General features: G+C 42.4%; 2 protein-coding genes across 6 annotated transcripts in view; one reads left to right on the plus strand and one right to left on the minus strand.

Moving 5' to 3' along the window:
- The first annotated feature begins 253 nt into the window (after nucleotides 1–253).
- Nucleotides 254–19724, plus strand: Pfn2 (profilin 2). Of its 3 annotated transcripts, none has more exons than XM_078043566.1 (3): nucleotides 254–466; nucleotides 2336–2528; nucleotides 4528–5878. In XM_078043566.1, exons 1-3 carry the CDS (start codon nucleotides 335–337, stop codon nucleotides 4623–4625), a joined length of 423 nt encoding a protein of 140 aa, XP_077899692.1. In that variant the 5' UTR covers nucleotides 254–334; the 3' UTR covers nucleotides 4626–5878. The 3 variants fall into 3 exon arrangements, with proteins under 3 accessions (XP_077899692.1, XP_077899693.1, XP_077899691.1); XM_078043567.1 differs by lacking the exon at nucleotides 4528–5878 and adding an exon at nucleotides 19347–19724 and having other exon boundaries at nucleotides 255–466; XM_078043565.1 differs by having other exon boundaries at nucleotides 262–466; nucleotides 4207–5878.
- The window catches only part of Rnf13 (ring finger protein 13), a 107342-nt gene continuing 90178 nt past the window's right edge, over nucleotides 8159–25322 (minus strand). For all 3 annotated transcript variants that reach the window (XM_078043563.1, XM_078043564.1, XM_040270010.2), the window contains 2 exons: nucleotides 9766–9846; nucleotides 8159–9513 (listed from right to left, as the gene is read on the minus strand). In XM_078043563.1, coding sequence (XP_077899689.1) covers nucleotides 9149–9513; nucleotides 9766–9846 — 446 coding nt within the window. In that variant the 3' untranslated portion in view covers nucleotides 8159–9148. The remainder of the gene's footprint in view (nucleotides 9514–9765; nucleotides 9847–25322) is intronic.

The raw sequence follows: 25322 nt of genomic DNA on the forward strand, positions 1-25322 counted from the left end.
TCCGGCCCCGCCGCCCGCGCCCGGGGTCGCGCCGCGGAAGGATCGCACGCACGCGCGCCGCCGCGGCCGAAGCCGGAGCCGGGGACCCGGGGAGCCAGCGCCGCCGCCAGCGCCACGCAGCATCGCCGCCGGTCGCGCAGCCGGGCCGGGGGGGTGGCCGGGCGCGCCGCGGGCCGCCCCTCGCCGCCGCGCCCGCGTCCCCGCCGCCCGGGAGGGGGCGGGCGGTCCTGCGCAGAGCCGCCTCCTCCCCGCCCCCGCCCCGCCTCCCGCGTCGCCGCCGCCGCCGCCGCTGCGCCTGCTGCCGCCGTCCCCGCTGCAGTGCGAAGGGCTGAAGATGGCCGGGTGGCAGAGCTACGTGGACAACCTGATGTGCGATGGCTGCTGCCAGGAGGCCGCCATTGTCGGCTACTGCGACGCCAAATACGTCTGGGCGGCCACGGCCGGGGGCGTCTTCCAGAGCATCACGGTGAGCCCCGCGGCGGGCCGGCGCGCTCTGGCCGAGCTGGCCGCGGGCGCGCGGGGCCGGGCCGGCAGGTGTGCGGCGCGCCCCGTGCAAGGCTCGGCCGAGGAGGCCGAGGCCGGGGACGCCCCGCGCCCCCCGCGCTGCCGGCGCCGGGATGGGTGGGGGAGGGGGCGCGGGCGGGGGCGGGAGCGGTATCCCCGGCCGGTGCCCAGGACCCGGCGGCCTCGAGGTAGCCTCGCCTTCGCGGGCGCAGCGGGGGCGGGGGCCAGCCGGGGCGCGCGGGCCTGGGCAGGGGTCCCCGCGGGCTGCCCCTCGCTTGGCGCCCGGGCCCCGGTTCTCCAGGCGACTTGGCGTAGGCTCCCGGTGCCCAGGCCTCGGCGGCTGGCAACAAATGCCGCCGACCACGTAGGTGGGTCCGTGAATCTCGACTCGGCTCTGGCCCCGGGTTCCCTTTAATTCTCCAAGATGGCGAACTGCCATCGACTCTCCTCCCGAGCAGACCGTCGCTGCACCGTTATCCCGGTTACGCAACTGAGCCCTGGTGGCAGCGGCCGGGGGTTTCGGTGGCCGGAGGGGACGGGGCGGGGGCTGGTCGCCCGCGGGCCTCCCTCCCCAGCGGTGCGGCAGGGCTGACGCACAGCCCCGCCGCTGCCCGCCTGTCTCCCTGGACCGGCAGGTTCCGACTGGTGCCGCGGGTTCGGGATGCCTGCCCAGCCTCCCGCACCGCTCATTGTCTGCCGTTTCCGCCGAAGGCTCAGCATCGAGTCCGGCACGGGACGTGCCCTTGATTTCTCAGCCCCACACTTGCCATCTAGGGCCAGAACCCAGGTCCCTTATTGGGGGTACTAATTATTCTTTTGCTAAATGTGGCTTAAGAGCTGGCTGCAGCACTCAGTTCTCGGTACTGGCACTTTGGGAGTCTCCTGGGCCCGCACTGGACCAGGATCCTCGCGGGAATCGGCCTCTGGTGGCCAACTTTGCCTGCAGCCCGCTGGTCTTTGTGTGCGAGTTCCCGCTGCCTGGCGCGGGTTGCGGAGCTGCTGGGGAATGGCTGGGCCTGCTATGACTCTGCAGTTCTAGGGGGCGACGCCTCCCCGAACCTGGAACGTTGGAGTGCACGTTTCTGCTTTCTGAGTCTGGTGGCTACCTCAGTTTCTCTCCCAGTCTCCCTCCATCTTTTCTTTTCTTCTGCCATTGCCTAATGCGGTGTTCTGGACAGAATCCTCTTTGCGTTTGCCCAGAAGGAAAACTGATTGCTGAGATGGGAGGGGAACGGAAGTTGGAGAGAAAAAGGAGTAGTGGCTAGAAAAATAGGAGGGAAATATGAATTTGAGAATGCACTGAGGTCTAGAGATGGAAGTTCTTACCATCAGGGGTATTTCAAGCTGTTCCATGCAGGGAAGTGAACAGATCTGCTAAGCTCAGGGTTTATTTCCGGAGATTTTCCAAGGAACTTTAAATTTGATGCAACATTACCCGAGTAACTGATCGAATGTGAGAGAGAAGCTGTTGTTCAAACAGTTTGAAACTGAATTTTTACCATTATTACATAAGTACCTTAAAGCACCACCTGACTTGATACAGTTTATAAATAACTCTTTAAGATTGCAGTTTGTTTCGTGTCAACTACCCATTATTTAAATTCTTCGCGTAGATTAGTTTTTATTAGCAGACCACACTGAACTGCAAAAGAGAGCCAACTGATATATAACATGTAATCCTGTGAGGCATTGTCTTGATTTTTACTTAGTGAAGTGTGGCTGATTTGTAGTGGCAGTATAAACTAGCAGTCTTTCCTGTTAGATCAAGCCCTGACAGGAATTCCCTACAACTTAATGTTTCTCCTTTTCTTTTTCTCTTTTGGGGGGACAGCCAGTAGAAATAGATATGATTGTAGGAAAAGACCGGGAAGGCTTCTTTACCAACGGTTTGACTCTTGGTGCAAAGAAGTGTTCAGTGATCAGAGATAGTCTATATGTCGATGGTGACTGCACAATGGACATCCGGACAAAGAGTCAAGGTGGCGAGCCAACATACAACGTCGCTGTCGGCAGAGCTGGTAGAGGTAAGCAAGGTGTTTTTGTGGTTAAAGATTGCATGCCTTATTACAACTTCATAAGCAGTTTCTTTAGCATTTTGAATGATAGTTAGTCCATAATGGCTGTTAAGGTGGTTTCTTGAACTGCCCAGCACTGAAGGGAATCACTGCTGTAGGTCTGCCCATGTCATAGCAGTGGCCCCTGCAGCGGAGCCACTATCATCCTCACTTCCTTCTGAAAGGTAGTTTAGTATTAGCTCTTCATAAACTCAAAATGAAGAGTTTTCTCCAGCCGCTGGACAAATCAGATGATGGTCCTGTGCTGCCTGCAGTTGTTGAGCAGTTTCCATTGTTTGGCTTATTTTCGTCCCTGTGAGGCTTTACCTCTGAGTCATTTGTCCTTTTTTCGCTTGCTCATCATAAAGCAGCATGATTGATATTGGTTCTTTTTTTTTTTATTTTTTTTTAAGGAACATTGCTTAGGAAGTGAGAAATAATTAGATGAGTTTTTTGGAATGAGTTGTCCTTTTTATTAAAATATATCCAGAGACTAAAGTGTGTCTGAGATTTACTAAAGAGTAGGAAACTACGATTAGTTTATACTTGCCCCAAAATTCTGATATCTCCAGATAACTGCACTTAAAAAAAAAATCCTTCTTTTTCAAAATTGAGGTTTATTATGCCATATAATTGATTTGCAAGGACATTTAGATATTAACTTGTAGAAATATTTAAATAAACAGGACTCCCACAGCCTCAGTTGGCAGACTTAGCATGTCAGCATGTCACAGGTCAGAGCAACTCTTCCGTGCGAAGAGACTGGCACTGCACTGTAGTGTAATGCCCTGGTCCTGCCAGCTGCCTGTGATTGCCCTAAAGGCTTCTCTTATTTTGGTGTGAGTTGATGTTAGAGTATTTATTTATAGGGAAATGAGACGACTTTGAAATAGTAGACATCTCTCAACATTAGCTGTCAATCAACCACGTGATAGGAAACCCGAGATTTTCATACCACAGAACCACACTGACATCTAGTGGCAATGAATGTGAATTGTGACATATACCTGCACACTATGGCATCATAAAAGAACCTGGTATTAGTTAGAAATAGTCTATTTCAGGATTTAGACTCATTTAAAAACAAGACTAGCAGAGTGAGGATATCAGTATGCATAAAACTTAACTTCTGTTAATTTGGCCTCTTCTGAATGAAACTAAAAAGCTGTTTAAAATTTGTTTTTCATTTTCCTCTGGAAGTGATATGTCTATTCATATTTACAGTGTCACTTGTATGACTTAGTAGTTTCTACTTAGGAAACCTTAAATACGGGGAGAATTTGTGAATAAATACCAAAGTTTTTTAAGTTTATATTTTTGGGGCATACATGTTTGTCATATCAACCAGAATTTTTGTCCTGAAGTGAAAGATAAATGGTCACTTTTTTTCCTTAACCAGTGTAAAGATAACTGTAGAATCAGGCTGCTGCAGATGGGGTTCCGTATTGCAGTACTAGTTACCATGTCTGTTCTTGGTGTATCACTGATTGGAAAGTCCCCATCTGGAGACCTACTTGCCCTCAGTGCTTGACAGCTCATGGAAAACTAACTTAATGTCATCTTATTAATCAGGGATCTGTCTGCTAAAACTTATGTGACTTTCTTGATTAACACTTCTTTTGAAACACTTTTCTTCTTTCTCTTTCAGTCTTGGTCTTTGTAATGGGAAAAGAAGGGGTCCATGGAGGCGGATTGAATAAGAAGGCATACTCAATGGCAAAATACTTGAGAGACTCTGGGTTCTAGCTGCTAGGCAGACTGTTAAGTATTAGGGGAAATTGCTCTTAAACTTTCCTAGCGGTAAGCTTAAGTCTTAATTCTGGAAATTTTATTAGCAATGCAGGGTGATGGGGTATGAACCTGTGTCTCCTGTGTATCCCTCTGTTGGTGGGGAAAGGTGTCTTTCTTTCTGCCCGCCCCTCTTTAAGTAATGCTGTTCACTTTTGTTTTGTTTCCCTGTGTACTCCAGCCTTGGTTATAGTCATGGGAAAGGAAGGTGTCCACGGAGGCACACTTAACAAGAAAGCCTATGAGCTCGCTTTCTACCTGAGGAGGTCTGATATGTAAGCAGCCTCTCCCCATCTACCTAGCAGCTGTCTGCATCACCCCAATTGTGGTCATCTGCTACCAGACTAGATAGATGGTAGCTAGTTTTCTTTACCTACTTTCTAATGTCATGGTTCCTGTTTGCCCAATGATCATTTGTCAGTTAACCACTGTATGTAACCAACCCCTACTGGCAACATAATTGCAGCACAATAATGATTTGCATGATACCTTGAAATTGGGGGGAGGGGCATGCCAAGTTGGGCATCACTTTGTCTTAGCAATTAATGGGATATTGATTACTAAAATAAGTTAATATTAAGCAAGGTGCCGGTTGTACAATCTCTAATTTGATCGATGTCTTTTCAGCACTTTGAGCTTTACTTGGCTCACTTAGTCTTCCTTTTGTAGCGCATGGTTGGGAGGAGAAAGTGCATGCATCTCTCCTTCACTCCTCTTTTCTCTTGCCCTCCCTTTGCACATAAGGGATTTGGTTTGCTTCCATCCTCTTTTATGCAGTGCCTGGTTTATTTAACCAATTAATATCCCCTTTGTTGACGAGCTGTTGAGAGCTGCAGTAGTTTGCTTTTAGTATTGTGGTTGCACTTGAGTAGACAGATCTCTTCACAGTGTCTGCAGGACATGTGCAGAGTGCAACTGCAAAACAAGAGCAAAAGGCACTCCTCCCACGACCTCACAGTAACCACACTGACGCACCCCCAGGGACATTCCATCACCGCAATAGCTCACATTGTTGTTCCTGTCTTTTTCTTTGCACACCAGCTCTACTTGTTTTAGTAAAACTGTAAAAGGCTGCCATTATGGACATTAGGTCTCCCAACATAACCATCTGGAGTGTGTCCAGTTTGTTCTTCATAGGACCAATTTTTATTTGCAGCTTGAGTTTTTATATGAAGTTGCATTATTGTGGACTTGGCTGTCTTGTGATGAATTTTTTCATATGTATTCTGTGCCATACTATTGTTAAAATGAACTGTTGCTATTGTGAGATGGATTTTAACTGACCTATTAAGGGTTTCTTTCGAATGGCACTACTTTAGGGACATTCTAGTATTTGCTTCTATTGTTTGGGCCTTGTGGATAATGTACAGATTTAAAACAAATCTTGTTGCTGATTTGTCCATTTCTTTCCCTGCACTTTGTTACATCTGGGATACAGTCTAACTCATCTGATTTAATATGCATTTAAAAAAATGCCATAACTATTAAACACCTTGTTTACAGACAGATGAAATAAATTTATTCCAACCAAATACTCTAGACTCCTGTTATTTATGTAAACTGTTGGCTTACTGTTACAGTTGATTTTCAACATGATGGGAATATAGAGAATAAGCCAGAGTCTGCTGCAAACATTAAATTAAGTACCTAGGCATTTCGTTTTAATAAGCTTTGATCTATTAAAAAATGGATTTAGTCATTTTGGGCTGATGTCCTCATGCTGTGTGAGGAAAACTGACTTATCTGCTGGAAAACATTTTCCTCTATTGGTCTCCAGATGTGAAATCTAATAAGCAGTAAGAGGCTTCAGTACTGAAAAGGGTTGCAACATTGTGGACTCTGTTGAAATGTCATGTGACTTCACATGACATGTGCTGGCAGGATGGAAAATCTGCCAGCTGGGACTCCATCCTATGAACAGAAGATGTTGCTTTGACAGCATTTAAGAGAATTGGGATGCTTTTGCATTCTCTAGCTTTGGAGCAAAATGTCTGTCGACCATAGCAAAACAGTCTAAGCCTGGAGATTGTAAATTCCCTAATATGTACTAAAGTTTAATGAAGATGTAAATTTTGGAGTTTTTAGATAAATCATTACTACCATGTAATGTCAAGCAGAAACTTACAGTGGTAGATGTTCAAAAGTTAGAGGATCTAAGTGAAACTGGGGAGCTTATTACAGGGTCAGTTCTGGCTTCTAGGGATCTACCCTGGGAGATTCCATGCATCCAGGAAGTAGTCACTAGATATCAAAGTCAGATCTGCATGCTGTCCTTGAGAGAGAAAAGTATATTGGGAGTGGGATAATCTCTTCCTTACTTAAAATAAAATACTGTACATAGGAAAGCTTTTTCTCTGATAAGTTGTCAGGCTTTAGTTCTAAATCTGTACATATGGGGTGTCAGGACTTGACTAGTTTGGTAATTAAACACACCCTAGTAGTTGTGAAATGATAAAAAAACCTGGTATCAGCTTATTGTTCTGTTAAGATTCTGTTAAGGACAAAAGATGGTTGGGCAGATGAAAAATTGTGACTAGGTGTGGTGATTACATGGCCTGCAATTTCAAAAGAAGAACACTTCTGGAAATATATACATGCAGACTTTGCTTCACACTTAGCTCTTTGAGTTCAGCATGAGGAAATGGAGCTGTACACCTTAGTGTATCAGATGTCTCATCACACGGCATTACTTAGGACAAGCCCACTTGGCAGCACCAGAGGTATGGGTTGGACACAGAATTTTGTGTCCCCAGGACAGAATGGTCATTGAGGAATGACACAAGAACATGGTCACCAGTGGATGCTGGGGGTCAGGGGGCATAATGTATAGCATCTGCTGACATAGTATTTATACTTATGAAGGTGGTAGATGCACACACGTTTCTGCCTGGACTCAGTTTCCAGGTGACTATTTTGATTCCAATGTTTTCAATAGCATTACTTTTATAATCAGAAAAAAAAATAAATTTTATTTGCTCTCCTATTCAAAAAACTTAATCCATACACTGAAATTATAGAAGATTTCAAATAGATATTAAAAGAACAAGTAACAGTCCTAGCCAATGCTGTTAAGACACTGCACACATTTTTTTTTTAATAACTAAAGTTAATTTGAAATTTCAAAAAAAGTAATTTTTGATCCAGAAAAACTTGAACCATGTCCTTCATCTGAATTTTGGGTTAATAACTAATAAAAGAATACCATATCTAATACAGAGTTACACACTATAGAACAGGTTTAAAAAGACCAGGGTCATACAGTTACGCCACATTCCAACCTCTGCTTAACCACCCTGGTAAATCTGTAGATGTCCTCCTTCTCAGGATAAGGTAATATCCAGACAGTACATACTGAATTCAACCTTTTACTTTTGAAAGTGAACACTTGGAGGTTATGGTTTTTGCGGATTATGAAAATTTCTTTAAATAAAAATAATTCAGAAAGTGAAATTTCTCCCTAGTGTTAAATTTGCTTAAAAATGCATAATTTTTAATAAAAGGCTTGTTATTTATATCGTATTTATTATTCTACAACATGATTTTATGTAGTTTCCCATGTTGGTAGGTATGTCTATTGCAAAGATGCACATATCATTACCATAATATACACTTAATTTTTGGAATGATTTTTGGCTGTGGTTTTAGTGTTTTCATGGATTAACCTAAATGCTGGGAGCATCACACTATACAACGTTCTAAGTGATGTGTGTTGATTGGATCTCAGTCATTATCCCTTTAGTTTTACAGTACTGGGCATGTAAATAAGTAGCCTTATTTGTGGTAAGTAGTAGCACAGCAGAACAAACATCTACTTATTCTTAAAGTGGAAAACATGTTTATTAACATTCAAATACCTCTCATACAAGGCCGTATAAAAATTCTTAGCGTCTTGATTATACAGAAGTCTATATTTTCTACATATAGTTACAGTGATATATAATATAATTTACTTTTTCATAATACATTGTTTCAATACATTAGTTCTGTTAAACATAAGCACTTATTTTCGAATTCAATACTTGAACAATCTCTCTGTACATAGTTTCGCAGGGCTAGTTAGCATAAGATGCTCTTTATTAAGAGGTATATGATCTGAGTTAATAGTTGCTGAAATTTGGTATTTTTATGCAGCGTTTTCTTTTGCTTTGATCACAACACAAAAACCTTAAGGATACTGAAATCCAGTAAATAAAGTCCAGAGACATTACCTTCACTGTTGATTCAAATTTGTACATAACACTATAGTATTAAACCCTTAAAAAAAAAAAAAACTTAAAATCTGCACTAGTTATAGACTTTCCAAAACAGCTTCAGAATTTGTGGTGACAGAAGGAAAAATACTAAGTTACTTTGTTGCATCTCACTAATGATGGTGATCTGAGGGAACACCAAAATACACATTCCAACTCAACCTACTTTTAACTGTTTGTGGAGGTGAGAGTTGGCTTAGCTTGAGCTAGATGGCTGCAGGACTGACTTCATGTGTAAAGCACAAAACATTTGCATACTGTGATCTATGTCTTAATTGCAAGCTATATTGAGATTTTTAAAAAATGTTTTGGCTAAATTTCATCCCCAAAGAGCTCATTTGATGCCTGAGTGACAGCACCAGTCTGTTATTAGTGAAAGGAAGCATACTCCTGCAGATAAGTACCGATCAAAAGCCTGTTTCAGTAATCTGATTAAACTAGAACGCTAGAAAATAAGTTAATTCTACAGAAACCTCTAAAGGGAGCAAAAAATCAAATTACATACCTAAGTAAACATTTCAAGGGAAATAATCAACCAGTCACCTCTAAAAGTCAGACGGTGTTGGCTATGTTGTAATCCCGGTCCCCATTGGCTTGCAGCTGGACCACAACACTGTGCTCGTTGATCTCGTTCTCTGCGTCACTGCTGTCAGTATCTTCGTTGTCCTCGTCCTCATAGTCTGAAGACTCTGTCATGTTCTGATGAGAGTGGGATTCTGACAAAGCCCCAAATGACTGAGCACTGACAGAAGCCAAAGGTCTCAGCAAGGGGGTGTGCTCTGACACCTCGTTTTCCTCTTGACTGCTGTCTGTGTCAGAGTCTGAGTCACCTTGAGAAGGAACGACTTTCTGCTTGCAAACGGGACAGGTTTTTTTGGTTTTAGTGAGCCAAGGGTCTACACATTTGCAGTGGTAAGCTGTTGAAACAAAATGCATGTTTTCAGTTAGCATGCTGTGGCTGGGAAAACCACTCCTTCCCCAGTCAGGTGTATTCAATGTTGTGATCTGTGCTCTCGTCTAGGGACAAGAAAAAGAGAATACCTTCAGTTGGACGATAACTAGTGCAGAACCTGCCTTGGGGTGCATTAACAACTGCGTCCCCGCCCTGCAACATTGAACCCAGCTATAAAACCCCTTTGTGTGCAAGTTAAAGCAATAATTACCCCTACCATGGGAACAGGGAAGGACTCTGAGCTTGTCTCCATCTTCATAGTCATCCAAACAAATGGCACAGACGTCATACTCATCTCCTGGAACATAAATAGCATCAATTAAAATATGTAGAGAACTCTTAGCTCATCAGACTTTTCCAATGTTTAGTGTTCCTTAGTTATGTGCCCCCTGATTGATCTATCTTGGACGGCTTTTGCTTGGGTTTTTGTTTTGTTTTGTCAAAACTTGAAGGAGCTACTTAGCTATTCAATACTTCAAGGATCTGAAGTTTTAATATAAGTAGTTAACCTTGTACCTGAAATATGCAATTGAAAATGATGTCACATTTGTTTACCTTAATTATCTTCACAGAAACATCTTAATAAAAGTCATATTAGAAATTTAGATAACTATTCAAATTCCATTTTGAAATATTGTATGTTGAAGAACAAAATTTCATTGCTTAAATTTCTCAAAGTCTCTGGGGTCATTTATTTATTTATTTTTTTTGCAGTGCAGGTACTAAACTCAGGGTCTCATGCATGCTAGGCAAGAATCTTACCATTGAGCTACATACACACCTAGCTCTGGGTCATTTTTTTCCCCCAAATTCAAAAGAAAACATTAAAATGTATTCACTTTAGTGAGTAAGAGATACAAACTTCAGACCCCCAGCGTTCACCAGTTCTGTGGTGTCTGGCACACACTCAGCCCTGGACGTCCTGTCTTAAGCTGTAAATAGACCTGAGCTGTCTTTCAGGGCTGTGAGGATGGAATGAGCAAAGGGTCAGCATGCAGTTGTTCAACAAGTGAGCTTTATTACCAATATCATTGCTATTTAATTGTCATACTGTTGAATTTATCACCTTTACATTCAGAAGTTTATTAATTCATAGCTCTTTTTAAAGTTCAAATTATAAATGTTTATAGAAAGTGGCAGTTTTTAACTTGGCTTTTCCAGTTAATACAGATTTAGACAACTCAGTGACTGATTTTAATTCAAGGTTCTCTGTTAAGTGTACATAAAAACTTACAAACATCATCGGGAACAAGACATGGTCCAATTCTCTGCCTGTCTACACAGGGAAACAACCTGAGAGAATCTGGACAGCCTGGATGAATAAGATTCATAAAAGGGGGTGATTGGTTCTTCCATGTCCTCTAGTCATTTAAAATGCCTCCGGGAGTAGTCCTAAGTGGAAAGCTTTAATGGACATCATTAATTCCTGTCTAGAATCCTGAGGTCAGTTACTATTGCATCACCTATCAAATACATCGCTGGCAAGCACTAGAGTGCCTCTGAACCTCACTAGAGCTGGTGAGGGCGCCTGTCTTCACCACCCACTCTCAGGGCCCCCAAGGGTCCCTGTGGTGGGTGTAGGCGTTTCGCTGACTCAGACTGGAATGCGGTAAGAAGTCATGACTAAAGTGCTCTTCACCTTGTGAAAAGGTCTTAAGAGGCTGAGGTAGGGAATCCCAGGAGGCTCACGTCAGAGGGAAAGGTTGAGCATCAGCCTAGACACTGTGAGTGGTCAGTGAGAGGCAGTGGCACTGACTTTGCAGGTGGCTGTGGGGAGAGTCACAGCCAGGAAACGTGGGTGGCCTCAGGAGCTGGGAAGGGCGAGGAAGTGGACATGCCCCAGATCCCAGAGGAGGAGCTCCCTGAGGCCCCTAACAGCCTAAAGATGACAAACCTGGGTTTTTGGAATGAGTCTATCATCTGTAACTGTGGGATACGTGCTGTAGTCACTGAACTTTGCTATCAGTCCTCTGAACCGCTCCAAGTGATGGAGTTACACTCATGGTCTATGTTTCTGGCCAAAGCAGGTGCTTTGAAGATGACAGGTGAAGACCAAAAGGTGTGGTTTGTGACCAAGGACCTGAATGTAGCCTAGTGCACTGTAGAAAATCCACTGGTGGCCGCAGCTAGGGGCGCGGTGGCTGGTGCTCCCATCCTGGTCCTCCCATCCCAGTCCTGTTACTTATTAGTTACACATGACCTACTGAAAGACACTTATCTTTGTTTCAGTTTTGTCAGAGGCAAAGCAAAAATGCCATCACATTATGTCTCAGGGTAGCAGTGCAGCTGGAGAGAGACGCAGCACTCTGCTCCCGTCCCCAGGGATCAGCTAGCAATGAGCCGGTGGCAGTGGGGTGGGAACCTTTGTTGTACTGCGGAGATTACATAAATTAGACATTCGGTAGCTCCTGAACCGGGTGTGTGAAAGACTTCTAGTTGCACTAAAAGCTGGGTCAAGCGCCTAATGGACACTAAGCTGGTCACTCCTCCCACCCCTCGCCCTTAGCCACTTGTGATTAAATCAGAGATGATGAGAGAACTAAAAAGAATGGAAACAGGCATGTATCAATAAAACCCAAGAATGATGACAAAATCCAATTTTTGTTCCATTTAAAAGTCCTGGAAACGGAGAAGGGTCACACGATTCAGAGTCTAGTTAGTGGGTTCACAAGAGGCTGCGGTCCAGCATCAAGTGATGGCTACATGGCTTTGTTGACATTTAAGTCAGACATGAATTCAGAACGCTTGTCTGTTCTATCAGAAACAGGCAGCAGACATTTAGAATTTCCTACCTGTCCTGGGAGTACAAGATAAAGAACTTGACGAGTGCACGGCTGAGTGCCATCCTGCCACCCCTGGCCTCACTGAGAGAGTTCTGTTGCTTAGCACAAGCCTGTGGCCCAACTGGGAATGATCTTGTCCCCAAGGCTCTTTGGGCTGTTGTGAGGTTTGTGGTTTCCACAGCTGTCATCTCGTGGACTAGGGATGCTGCTAAACATCCTATAGGGTACTGAGCACTCTCCCCACTGCCCAGGCACAAAACAAACAAACCACCCAGGATCACCCCATCCAAATGTCATAGTACTGAGCTGACAGACCCTGATATCATCCCCTCCAGGCTAAGAAAATGTTGCTGATTCACCACTGGATGCAGGACATACAAGTCGGGAAGATCTGTGTCTCCTTATATGAAGCAATAAGGAAATGTTTCTATCTGGAATGTCTCTGGCATCACTGTTATTTGACTAAAGTTCCTAAAAATTTTCCTGAAGGTACTTCTAGAGTGTCATCAATCTGGGATATCACATTATAACATTTGGTGGACACAGAACTTTGATTTCCCCTCCAATCTGTTTCTCTCTGGCTTTTCCTCTACATTTCAAGCTCAAACTTTGGCTCCTCGGGTGCAGCAAAAGCCTGGGAGCATTAGAGCAGGGGGCACACAAAGACCTAGCAGCCAGGGGTGGCAGTGGGGGTGGGGGTGGAGTATCGGCTGGCATGCCCTTGAGGCCTGTCTCCCAGAAGCATGCATAGTCTGTTATGGAGTCCTGGGACCTGCAAAGTACATCAGGAGTCTGTCCCCTTCTGTTTGGCTTACTCTAAGAGCCCCCTCCCTGTCTCCCCAGGTCGTTTTCTGCTGTTGTGTCATTCTACAAACAGCCCCTCCTGTCACCACAGAGCTGTCCCTCCCACCTTGCTCCCACCAGTCTTTCTCTTCAGGCACGGACTGTGACAAAAACATTTGCACTTAAAATCAGATGCAGAAAGAGGAATCACCATTTCTAAAGAGGACTCAAAACTCAGCAAGTCTGAAATGATCTAGTCACAGTGCAGATAAACTGATGCAGAACTTAACTGTTTAATTTTACAACAAAGGAGACCAGGCATTGAATCTAGCAAGAGGTTGTTTCCCCAAATTAAACGATAAGAGAGACTGAATATTCAGGACTGAATAGCTGAGGTTTCATGAGAGAGACAGTTTAACACTTATTATCAATAGTATGGCCATGGATGGTGTGTCATTGGATTTATGAGCTTCAAAGCAAAAATTATTGTCATTGAGAAAGGGCCTTGCTACTTGTTCATGCATCTGCCAGTGGAAAACAGCAGCTTTTTCTAGCAAATAAAAATAAATGGGTTTTATAGTCCCTTCTCCTCTGTACTACTTCCCAAGTAATCTGAACAAAATACAACAGGATAAAATATTTTTAAAGCCAAATTTTTTTTTGAGAATTATTCCTGATTGTTTTCAAGCTCAGGAAAAAACAAAAATAAAACAAAAGAACAAATACTTACTTTTAAGTTTAGAATATAAAGGTAGTTAGATGTAGTTACAAAAAATTGTGTTTCTTAATTAGAATAAAGAAGTTAAAAAAATCATAAAAATAAAGCACTGTCCCACTTTTACACCTTCTACTATAAAATGCTATGTTGACTTTTGCCAACCTCTGAAGTAAAAATCTTTCTATATTGTTGTCTTGAAAAATTTCAATATGTAAACTATCAAGAAAAATATCTAATTAACTTAAAATGTCAGGTATGAAATCTATATTTTATCATTTGTATTTCAGGGATCCACAGCTTCACAGGGGCTGGGGGAGGGGAACAGCTTCCAGAGAGTATGCCTCACATTCAGGAGAGGGACTTCGGGGAGCAGGGCTCCAGGTGCTAGGTAGCAGTGCAGCCACCAGCCCTGGGGGCACAGGTGGGGCAGTGCAGGCAGTGAGATAGGGCAACCACAGTTTCAATTAAAGAGCTTTTTTGAGAACAAAAATGAGTAATGAAGAGATTTATAAAGAAGCTGTTTCATAACAAAACATCTAAAAGCCTGTGTTATGTCACACGTGCTAGACACAGTAAGGCAGTGCACAGACAGTCTGAGTGTCAATCAGCACAGACATTTCTGTACGAGCTGCACAATAAGATCACTAGGACAGGCGGCTGAGATGACCATGTCCCCAACGGGCACCGAGTCTTACAGACTGAATGACCAGGGAAACAGTTGAAAGTTGCTAGTTCTGAAGTTGCTGAGGATGAGATCATAGCTTACACCTAAGGAAGGTATAAATGTCAAAATCTTTTTAGTTCACTGGCAAATATTTCTAAAATATACCTAAAATAGAAATGTTTTAAGACAATGAAGCAGATGATCATTGGAAGAGTGTCTTTTATTCCTTCTTTCTTTTTTTTTTTTAAGTGGGGGGAGCATAGGATTTAATTATAATACAAATATCATAGATGTCCTAAAATTTATTCTAAGCCTGGAAGAGTTTTTTGAGGCTCTATGGCATGGTACCACATCTTCCTGGAGTGATAAATCCACAGAGGTGTTTTCTTCATGTTTTCAATTAGATGCAACAATAAGAGCACTGCAAGTGAAGGGGAGTGTTTTGTTTCTGGCACCTGTGTGTGCTCCAGACCATCAGCGTGCACTGGAGTATGTGTAACAATCACAGCTCTTTCATTTTACATGACAAGCATCATAACAACCCAAAACATCATAAAACAAAAATATAGGTACCTCAAACTTTCTGTTGAAAAGAAATTTTCAAGTGTCGTGTTTACAGTTACATATTTTCCAAGTGCAATCTTTGTATCATAAAAATGTGATGATTGAATTTCTATGACATTCACATTTTACTTTAAAGGGTCACTTTATTTGCATAGCACAGGCTGCTGCCCTCTCTGAGCTCCGTACATGGCAGCACTGTAGTCAGTGTTCTTCATGTTCTGATGTGAAGCCCCACATAGATGCACCTCATACAGATGCACCTCATACAGCAGTAATGCCATGTCTCCACAGAGATGAGACTGCCCGCGGAGAGGCCAGAATGCCTGTTGGGAAACCGTCGGACAGTCATCTTACTAATTGGGGAACAGGAATAAGAACGACAGCCTTGCAGGCCCTAAATAAATCCATATGACTGAAATCCAGGTCTACTTATAGATGAGCTTTGGTCAAATTTTATTTTGAGTAGTCTTTTTTAAAAACAGCTTTCACTGTATTTTAAACAGTCATTCCAGGAACTGAGGCTATGGCTCAGGGCAGAGAGCAAACTTGCCTAGCATGTGTGAGGCACTGGGTTCGATCCTCAGCACCACATAAATAAATAAAAGTATTGTGTTCATCTACAACTAAAGTAGTTTTAAAAAATAATCACTTTTTATTATTTTAATTGGTTCTAACTTGGTTTCATGGAAAAAATACAGCTATAGCCAAAGTGTTTCTGAATAAAGGATCAAATAAATTCAAAGATCTGTCACCACCCTGAAGAGACAAAGTGCATGAGATTTGAGAAAGGCAGAAAATGTACCAGAAGCACGGTGTGTGCAAGGACTGAGGGTTCACTCTTCTTGTTCCACTGCTGTTCCTCAGGTCACTGAGAAAGGGTTGGCATACTTCTAGAGCACACCTCAAGACACGCAGACTTGTATGTGCCCTGACATATTAGTGTGCTAGGATGCAGTATTTCTTTGCTTTTGCTTCACATAAAGGAGGTTAAATAAGCACTCTGCTCAGCTTCAGATACACCTGGGGCAAGGGACCTGCATTATTTTTGCATAAAGACAATTGCTTCTAGATGGTTCTGCCTGCTTGACTAGATTGGCCTAATATTCAGTACAAATGTCTATGTAGCAAAAAAATTTTTCTTTTAAAACAGTATATACAAACTGATAAGAAAATACTAAGATCCTAATAAAAATGTGATCAAAGGGTGTTCAGTGTTTGGACCTTGAATGTTCCCAATGTTTAAGCCTTGTCCTCAGAGTGGCACCATCTGGAGGTGGTGAAACTTTTAAGAAGTGGGTAGGGTCTGCTGGGAGGTCTGAAGTGCTTAGGGGGCATACACTCAAGGGCCATTACAGGATACCAGTCAGTGTCTGTCTGTCTGTCTGTCTCTCTCTCTCTGTCTCTCTCTCTTTTTCTGGTTCTTGGCCACCACAAGGTGAGCAGTTTAGTCCGTCACACTATGATGTGCTGCCATGTTTCAAAGCCCAAACAATGTGACCAACTGACCATGGACTATAACCTCTGAAGCTGTGAGCCAAAATAAACCTTTCATCTTTTTAAATTGATTATCTGAGGCATTTTGTTATAGTAACAGAAAGCTAACAGAAAGTCTGACAGGTAATAAAAGCAGAAATATGAATGTTAAAGTAAAATGACTCTTAGATACTGCTAGAAGACTTGAACTTTCAGGAAATTAGTTTATCTAAAACATGTTATTTCCTTTTGACATAGTGAGTTGAGGAGGAGGAGGATAAGCAGGGGTGGGAATGGGGGAAGGGTAAGAAAAGAGGAAACTAGAAGGATGAAAGCCAGGAGGCAGTTTATTTTACTTTGAAATGGTTGTTGCTGAAGGCAGAAAATGGGTAAGGCTGTATTTACAAGTCTAGTGTTTGGAATCAGGAATCTGAATTGCAGCCCTGCAATGTACCTTTACCTGACAGTGTACCCCAATCACAAATACTTTGACCTCAAGTCTCATCTGTACCTACAAAATGGTCACAGAAGTACTTTCCTACTGTGTCACTAAGAACCAAGATCTCGAACGCTGAGTAGGCTGTTGACTTTTGCACTGTGTAGCAGGCGTGTTGTGGCACTTACAAGACTCACAATGGAAAAGTGTTGAATTTGATTAAGTGCAATGCCCACAAGTCCACGTGAATCCCAGTTAACCCACTGGTACAAATCCCACTAACTTCTTGGACTAGAGAAGGGCTGACCTGTGGCAAGGCCTGGTTCTGCTCAGCAGTACAGCCTCAGGCAGATGGTGAAGGTCAGAGTAGGCTATAGGTCTCCCAACCCCCTTCAGTCCATTACAGAGTGGACCTCGGATGGCCCTCTTGGAACCTGAAGTGACAATCAGTTTATCTTCAAGAAACTCAGGAACACACTTGTCTCTAGGGATCCACAGTGGTGGTCCTCCTTGTCCAACCTGGATTCTCATGAAGTCATTCCTATGTAGCCATCTTGAAAGGCATTTCTTTAGAGAAATGGAGAATCACTCCTGTTCCTGACTTGCTTTATTAAGAGTAAACTGAGAACATTCTTCCCTTGAAACAGTTCCACAAAGCACAGACACCAGCTAGTGCTGGTTGGTCTGAACTCTGGTTTTCGATTCTTTGCTCTCTGAGGAAGGGTGCCATCTTTTCTCATTGTACCCTCATGCTCTGAATGGAGTGGGCTGACGTTAGTCCATCTGTTCCAGAGGGACAGCTGACGAAAAAGCAAGCTGCTCACTGGAACCCTGGGCATCTACTTTCCCGGCTTGTCTGTGGACCCCTAGTGGGGGGGACCCTTCCCACAGCAATCTGATGGCCAGGCCATGCAGCATAGTCTTCACCATGGGCATCCTCTGGCCCCATGCACCTCTGCCCTCACATCTTCCCACTCTCCTCCAGGCCAGATCCCTGTCACATGCCCACAAGCTACTCCCTGACATGTCAAGCACACAGCCGCCACACACTGCCACAAGGCCTCTATAGGTGCCTTCTCTGCTGCAATGTCCTGCCATGCTCCCTGTCCCCAGGCCCAGAGACTGTTCCCTTAAATCCTCAGATCTCTGTTCAGAGTGCCTCATGTCCTACCCAAGACAGGCCCCTCTCACCAACCACTCATCTTTTTTTTTTTTTTGGTAACACTCACTACTATGTGACTTTGTTGTTATTTGTCTGCCTGCCCCCAATACGCTCTACAAAGGCTGGCATTTTCCTGTTTTATTTACTGCTGTTTCCGTAGCACCCAGAACAGTATCTGGCACACATTAAAATATTTGGTAAAAATATATTGAAGGAACACAATTACTACACAGACTATTCCCAGAAAATCCTGATTCTGACTTCCAACCAGTAATCCATAGCAGAGGAGCTGACCATACAGATGTAGGTAAAGAAAGCCAAACTTTTTTTATGAAGTGGATAAATTCCACATAGACCCTGCCTGATAGGCTGAGTTTGGCCTCACATTTCACCCCTAATTCCGTGTTGACGATGGAACTGCAGGCAGCAGATGCCAACTGGACGCTTTGAAGCCAAGGAGCGGCCAGTATATGAAGGCATCCTAAAGAGGGTGGAGAGAGGAGATTGGACTGTCGTCCTCTGAGAGAACAATCGACCAGCCCTGTCCACAGGCACAGGGAGAGTAAGGGGCATAACAGAAGTGGTGGTCGTTCCTAAGTTGTTTTATTGACATTAGTAAGATGCAACATGAAAAAAGGAGCAGGAAAGAAAGTAGAGAAGTTAAATATACAAGCAAACTGGCCTGCTATTTTTAACCAAAGCTGGTCAGTTAATTCTAAATATTAAAGAGTTGGCCAGTATTTTATGAGTGCCTGCCACACAGTGAGCCTCAAAAGTGTGCTGTTAGCCTAAGCAGTTAGGATCAAGCCTGGCAGAGGGATGATCAGGATAGTCAGGATGCTCCGCCCCAGACCCAGGTGGGAGATGGCCTCCAAGCAGGAAGTTTGGGTTGAGCTGCACAAGGAAATAATTCCACTGAAGCAGAAAAAGACTGATAATCTCTGGGCCACAACCTACCTTTTTTATTTATTTTTGAATTTCGTAATTTGTTCTGATGAGTTCTCCATGACAACAGAGTACATTCTGATACAGACACATGGAGCACAGCTTTCATGTCTTTTGACTGTATGCAACGCAGAGTTGCACCAGTAGCACCACAGTACAGAGGTACACGACCTTGGGTAACGATGCCCACCTCATTCCCCTTTACCTTCTTCCTCTCTGGAAAGCAGAAGCTGTAGCCTGACTTTATACATACTCCATTGTTTCTTTCAGTGTGGCCGGCACAGGACATCTAACCAACGCTGACCATGTGGTCACTAACAGGAGTTACAGGATGGCCAGCCTATGAAAGTGACTGGTGATGATGCCATCTGGGAAGACGTCTTTATATAAAATGTAAAGCAGACAAAGCAGCCAGCTGAGGCAGCCTGTGGGGAACTAAGGCAGAAGGCAAAGCAAGGTCAGCAGTCAGAAGAGTCAATTCCAGTGGCCAGAACATGTGGGGACCTACACAACAACCTCAGATGTCCTTTTCTATAAAAGACAAGACATCCTGAAAATGCACCCTGGCCTGTGAGATTTCAAAGATCCTGTGGCTCCCAAGGTACAGGCCTTCGTTTTGGTATACAATAAATTGCATTTAAAAAGCTATTTGCAGGGCTTTCTTCTCAGACCTAAGAGAGATGCTTAAGGCAGGGATTATCAGAGGCAGATTAGATACTTTGTACAAAGCCACATCTAATCAGTAGTAGAACAAGGTCCTGTGGTTCTGAATCCTGTGCCCATTCCACTCCACCACCCTCCAAGAACAGCTTGCCTTGTGAAAGTCAGCTGCTAACTCTGTGCTGTGGGGTCCACAGGGATTGCTCACATGCCTCTCTCCCTGCCCCCATAGACACATCTGTGACACAGTGTGGTGATGTTGGAGGGGATCTAGGGACTGGTCACAGGAAAGAAAACGACTTGTGGCTGCAGTGGAGTTTTGGAGCTGGCTAGGTTGGGAGCAGTATTTGCTCTCTTTAGTGTCTCTCCCCTCGTCCTTTCCCCCTCTCCTTCTCTCTCCCCCTCCTCTCTTTTTTAAATTAGAGAACATTTCAAACATACACAAAAATATAATCTACTATAAAACCATCTCATGTGCCATCACCAGGCTTAATTTCAATATCCCCTTGTTCTCAATAAATCTGCCTTCCTCCACTTTGTTTCCCTGAAGAAATTAAAAGCCAATGTATCTCTGAAACATAAAGACTTTAAAAAGCATAATCACCATGCTATTACCACACCTAACTAAATGAATGATAATTTCCTAACATCTAGTGTCCAAAGCAAACTAAAATCTCCCCAGTGTCTCAATAATGTCTTAAGGGTTTGTTCCAGCCAGTGTCTAAGCAAGGCCTACGCACTGCACTGGACAGTGACTTGTCATTCTCCCTTGGTCTCGACAGTCCTGTCCCTTGCTGCCACTTCCTTGCTGAAGAAGTGGGGGCACCTATCCAGTCACTTGGCTGGTTCCAGAGACAGGGGCCTTTCAGTTGGCTGTGGTGCCACCTCAGTCATCCTGTTTAGACCTACGTCCTGCTGCCTCAAAGGGCACCACCAGGCAAGTCCATAGAAATCCAGTGCCACTTTCCCAAGGCACTGTATTGCCATCTCCCCCAAATAACTGGTACCACAAATGGGAGAATGAAAAGTTGACACTGAGAATGATGCTGACTCCCTGGGGCGGTGTAGCATCTACACTGTAGGACTGCAGGGTGTCGCCTAGGCTCAAAACTCTTGAGTCAGGGACCTTCCTGAAAGTGAAGGTTTTAAACAGGATGGAGGAGAGGAGTACCAGTTCAGGACTATCGCTGTCCTTGCACGTGCCGAGCCTCTCAGACTTTCATCCTCCCAGTGTAGCCCCAAGTGGGGAGAGGTAAGAAACCAATCAACTTGAAAGTTTTTGGCAAATAAATAACTGAAAAAACTTTAAATTCAAATGTGGAAATCATTTTTATTTATCCTTTTCATGTTATGAAACAGCAGTATCTTTTTCACAAACACAGCAGTGTTCATAATGTGTCTAGACTGCCATGTCTAAGGAAATCCACCCATTCAGTGACTGTTCTAGATTCTCCTGATCAGCCTGCAGTGGGACAGTCACAGGCCTGTGGGATCGGGGCTGTATACAGTTGAATCATGTATGCAAATTAAAAATTATGTACCATCAGTGAGCATATCGGAAAGTCTGTGATTCTCTCAAAGTGCTAGTGAGGCTTAGTAATATTTTAGGATTAATGTAACTGAATTTAAATGAATTGTGACTGAGTCTAATTTGGAGCAATTCAGCAAATATTTGAGTTCCTGCTATGTGCCATACTAGGTATAAATGTTTTTTAGAAATTACAAATGATCCTATGGAAAGAAAAATATCTTCAATATGTAGAGTACTATTAAGAATTCACAGAAGGTACACTAGAGGAAGATGTTTTCTAAGCTATCAATTCAGTATTCACAGAAACTTGGTCATGGTGTCTTTTGGTAAATTTTATACAACACTTGAAATATGGCAGTTACTTCTTGATTTATATCCACTCCTGCATCTCTACCATCTAGGTAGAACAGTGCATCTAGACTCTGGTGTGGGTATATTATTTTGAAAATAATTTACCATATCATAATCTACTGAGGTTTTGATCTGGAGAAAGAGAAAACCCAACTCCTGCCAACACCCCCCTCCCCTGTAAGCTATCTGTTCCACCTAAGGTTGGGAAAACAAAAAATCAGGAACTGGATACCAGGTAACAGGAGAAGAACCTGCTCCATACCAGTGTTTAGTACCACAGGTGAACATTAGGTGAAGTTACCACAATTTATAGTGCCCAAGTAGAAACTGACAAACCCCTTCAAACAGGTTACATGTATCACCCCAAGGAAGATGCATACCTATCAGAGGTTTGAGAGGTTTCCAGACTCTTTAGCAGGGCTGACTGGAGAAAGTCCTCCTTACATAAAACTAGGTCACAAAGTCTGGGTGAGATGGCTGATTCTTCAAATGACCAAATCCCAATGATGAAAAAACAAGACTCACAAAGAAATAGCCATGATACATTAAAGGAACAAAAATGTGCAGAAACCGATCCTAATGAAACAGAGACATATGACTTTCCAGATAAAGAATCCAAAATTACAGTTGTAAGGACACACAGTGAATTAAAAGAACACAAAAAACTAAAATTAGAAAAGGATGCATTAACAAAAAGGAAAATCAACAAGACCCAGAACTATGAAGAAGGATCAAACAAATTCTAGAACTAAAGAATGTAATAACTGAATTGAAAAATTAATGGAGGGATTGACAGAAGACGTGACCAGGAGAGTGTGTCAGTGCACCTGGACAAACAGTCAGAATCACTGAGGCAGAGGGGCACAAAGAACAGAGGAGAGGTAAGAGGATATGAGGGATTTATGGGACACCATCAAACAGAAAAGCATATCAATTGGGACACACAGAAGGAGAAAAAGTAAAGTAGGGTGCAGAGAACCTATTTGAATAAATAATAACTGAAAAGTTCCCACACTGAAGGAGAGATATGGACATCCAAATGCAATACTTACAGAGAGCTCCAAAACAGGGGGAAAAAAAAATCTAGAGATCTATGGCAAGACACATCATAATTAACTGTTAAAAAATGACAGAGAATCTTCAAAGCAGCAAAAAGCAACAGCACATTCCTAACAGCTCCTATGAGAATTATCAGATGACTTTATCAGCAGAAACCTTTTAGGCTAGAAGAGAACAGGATGATATATTCAAAGTAACAATGGGGTGGGGACCCCAAGCAACCAAGAATACTATACCTGGCAAAACTGTCCTTCAAAAATAAGAAGAAATTAAGACTTTCAAGGATAAGCAAAAGCTGAGGGAGTTTATCAGTACCAGACCTACCCTATAAGAAATACTGAAAAAATATTCCAAGTTGAATTGGAAGGATGATACATATGAACAAAAAAAAACACAAGAAAATATAAAGATCCTTGGTAAAGATAAAACATACAATCAATTCTGTAACATCATAATGTAGGTGAGTAAAACACTTATAAATCTGGTATAAAAATACTTAAAAGCATAAAAATAATTGTGAATCTATTTTAATGAATACAAAATAAAAATAATCAATAACAAAATAGAAGGCAAACAGTGATATGAAATAGAATTTTTACCATTATTTAATTTATCAGTTTAACACAGATCAATAGAACTTTAAGATATTCTATGTAATTTATAAAGATAACCCCAAAGAAATTCTGTGTAAAATACACATGAAAGGAAATGAGAGGGAACCAAAAACATGTCACTACAAAAAAATAAAATTACGAACAACAAAAAGAAATATATCAGGAGAAGAAAAGTGAGAGAAAAATGCTTTTAAACAAGAAAAAAATTAACAGAATAATAAGCATATATCAGAAATTACTTTAAATATAATTGTAGTAGATTGAAGGGATTAAAGTACAAGACTTGCTATGTATTAAAGCTATGTCTAAGCATATGCATAAGTTAAAACCAACAAGAGTGGAAAGAGATATTCCATGCAAATGGGAAACTAAAGATACCACGAGTTCTTATATCAGACAAAATAGATTTTAAGGCAAAAACTATAAAAATGGACAAAGGACATTATGTAATTATAAAATGATCAATTCACTAGTAAGATATAACAATGATAAATTCATACACACCTAACATGAGACACCCAAAAACATGAAGCAGATGCTGAAAGAACTGAAGGAGAAATGGGCAATGACACAACAGTGGGAAGCTATGGCACCTCACTTTCAGTAAGAACAGAACAAGCAAAACATGGTGGAAACAGTGGATCTGAATACTAGAGACCAACTGAAAGTAACAAACATACAGAGCATTCCACCCAATAGCAGCAAAAAAACCCATTCAGTTTCCAAGTGCATATGGAACATTCTCCAAGATAAGAACACAAGTTAGTCCACAAAACAATCTTAACAAATTTAAGAAGACTGAATTCATACAAGTATATTCTCCGACAACCAAGGAGACACATTAAAAAAGAATTAACACCAATCCTTCCCAAACTCTTTGAAAGACTAAAAAGAGGAGATAACACTCCCAAACTCATTCTATAAAGTCAGTATTACCCCGACACAACAATACAAGAGAACTGCAGCCGGTATTCCTTATAAATATTGATGTAAAAATTTTCAACAAGATACTAGAAAATTGAATTCAACAGCACATCAAAAGGATTATACACCATGACCAAGTGGGACTTACTCCTGGAATTCAGAATGGTTCAACATACAAAAATCAATCTATGTAATACACCATGGTAAGAAGATGAAGGGCAAACCCCACATAATCACCTCACTTGATGCATATAAAATTCAACTCTATTTCATAATATAGACTCCATAATCTAGGAAGAGAAGGAAACTACCTCAATATAATAAAAGCCCCAGATAAAAAGACCATAGTTAGGGCTGGGGCTGTGGCTCAGATGTAGAGCACTTGCCTAGCATGTCTGGGGCACTGGGTTTGATTCTTAGCACCACATAAAAATAAATGAATAAAATTAAGGTCCATCAACAACTAAAAAATCTATAAATAAAAAAAGACTATAGTTAACATCATACTTAACAAAGACTGACTCTATTCCTGTAAGATCATGAACAGGGGAAAAATGTCCATTGTCACCATTGCTCAACACAGCATTGGAAGGTCTAGCTACAGCAATCAGACAAGAAAAATTAGAAGGACTCCAGATAGGAAAAGAAGTAATTCAACACAATCTCTATCAAAATTCCAAGAGGCTTTTGGTTTGTTTTCTGAAATAGAAAGGTCCATCCTAAAATTATTGTGGAGCTGAAAGGGATCCTAAATAGCTAAAAGAATAATGAAAGAGGATCACAAATTTATAGGATTCACAATTCTCAATTTCAAATATTATTACAAAGCTGGAGTGATTAAAATGAAGTGACACTGACAAAAGGATAATCAGGTAGACCACAAGCATAAAGCTGACAGTCCATAAATGGCCCATTCATCTAAGGCCAATTTGTTTTTGACAAGGTTGCTAAGCATGGTGGTGCACACCTGTGATACCAGCTCCTTGGGAGGCTGAGGCAGGAGGATTGCCAGTCCAAGGCCTGCCAAATAGCCAGTCAACACAGGAAAAAATGTTCAGCATTAATCACAAGGGAATTGCAAAGAGAGTCATAAGATACCTCTTCGCA

Source organism: Ictidomys tridecemlineatus, chromosome 3 (assembly GCF_052094955.1).
Source record: "Ictidomys tridecemlineatus isolate mIctTri1 chromosome 3, mIctTri1.hap1, whole genome shotgun sequence".
Classification (NCBI taxonomy): Eukaryota; Metazoa; Chordata; class Mammalia; order Rodentia; family Sciuridae; genus Ictidomys; species Ictidomys tridecemlineatus.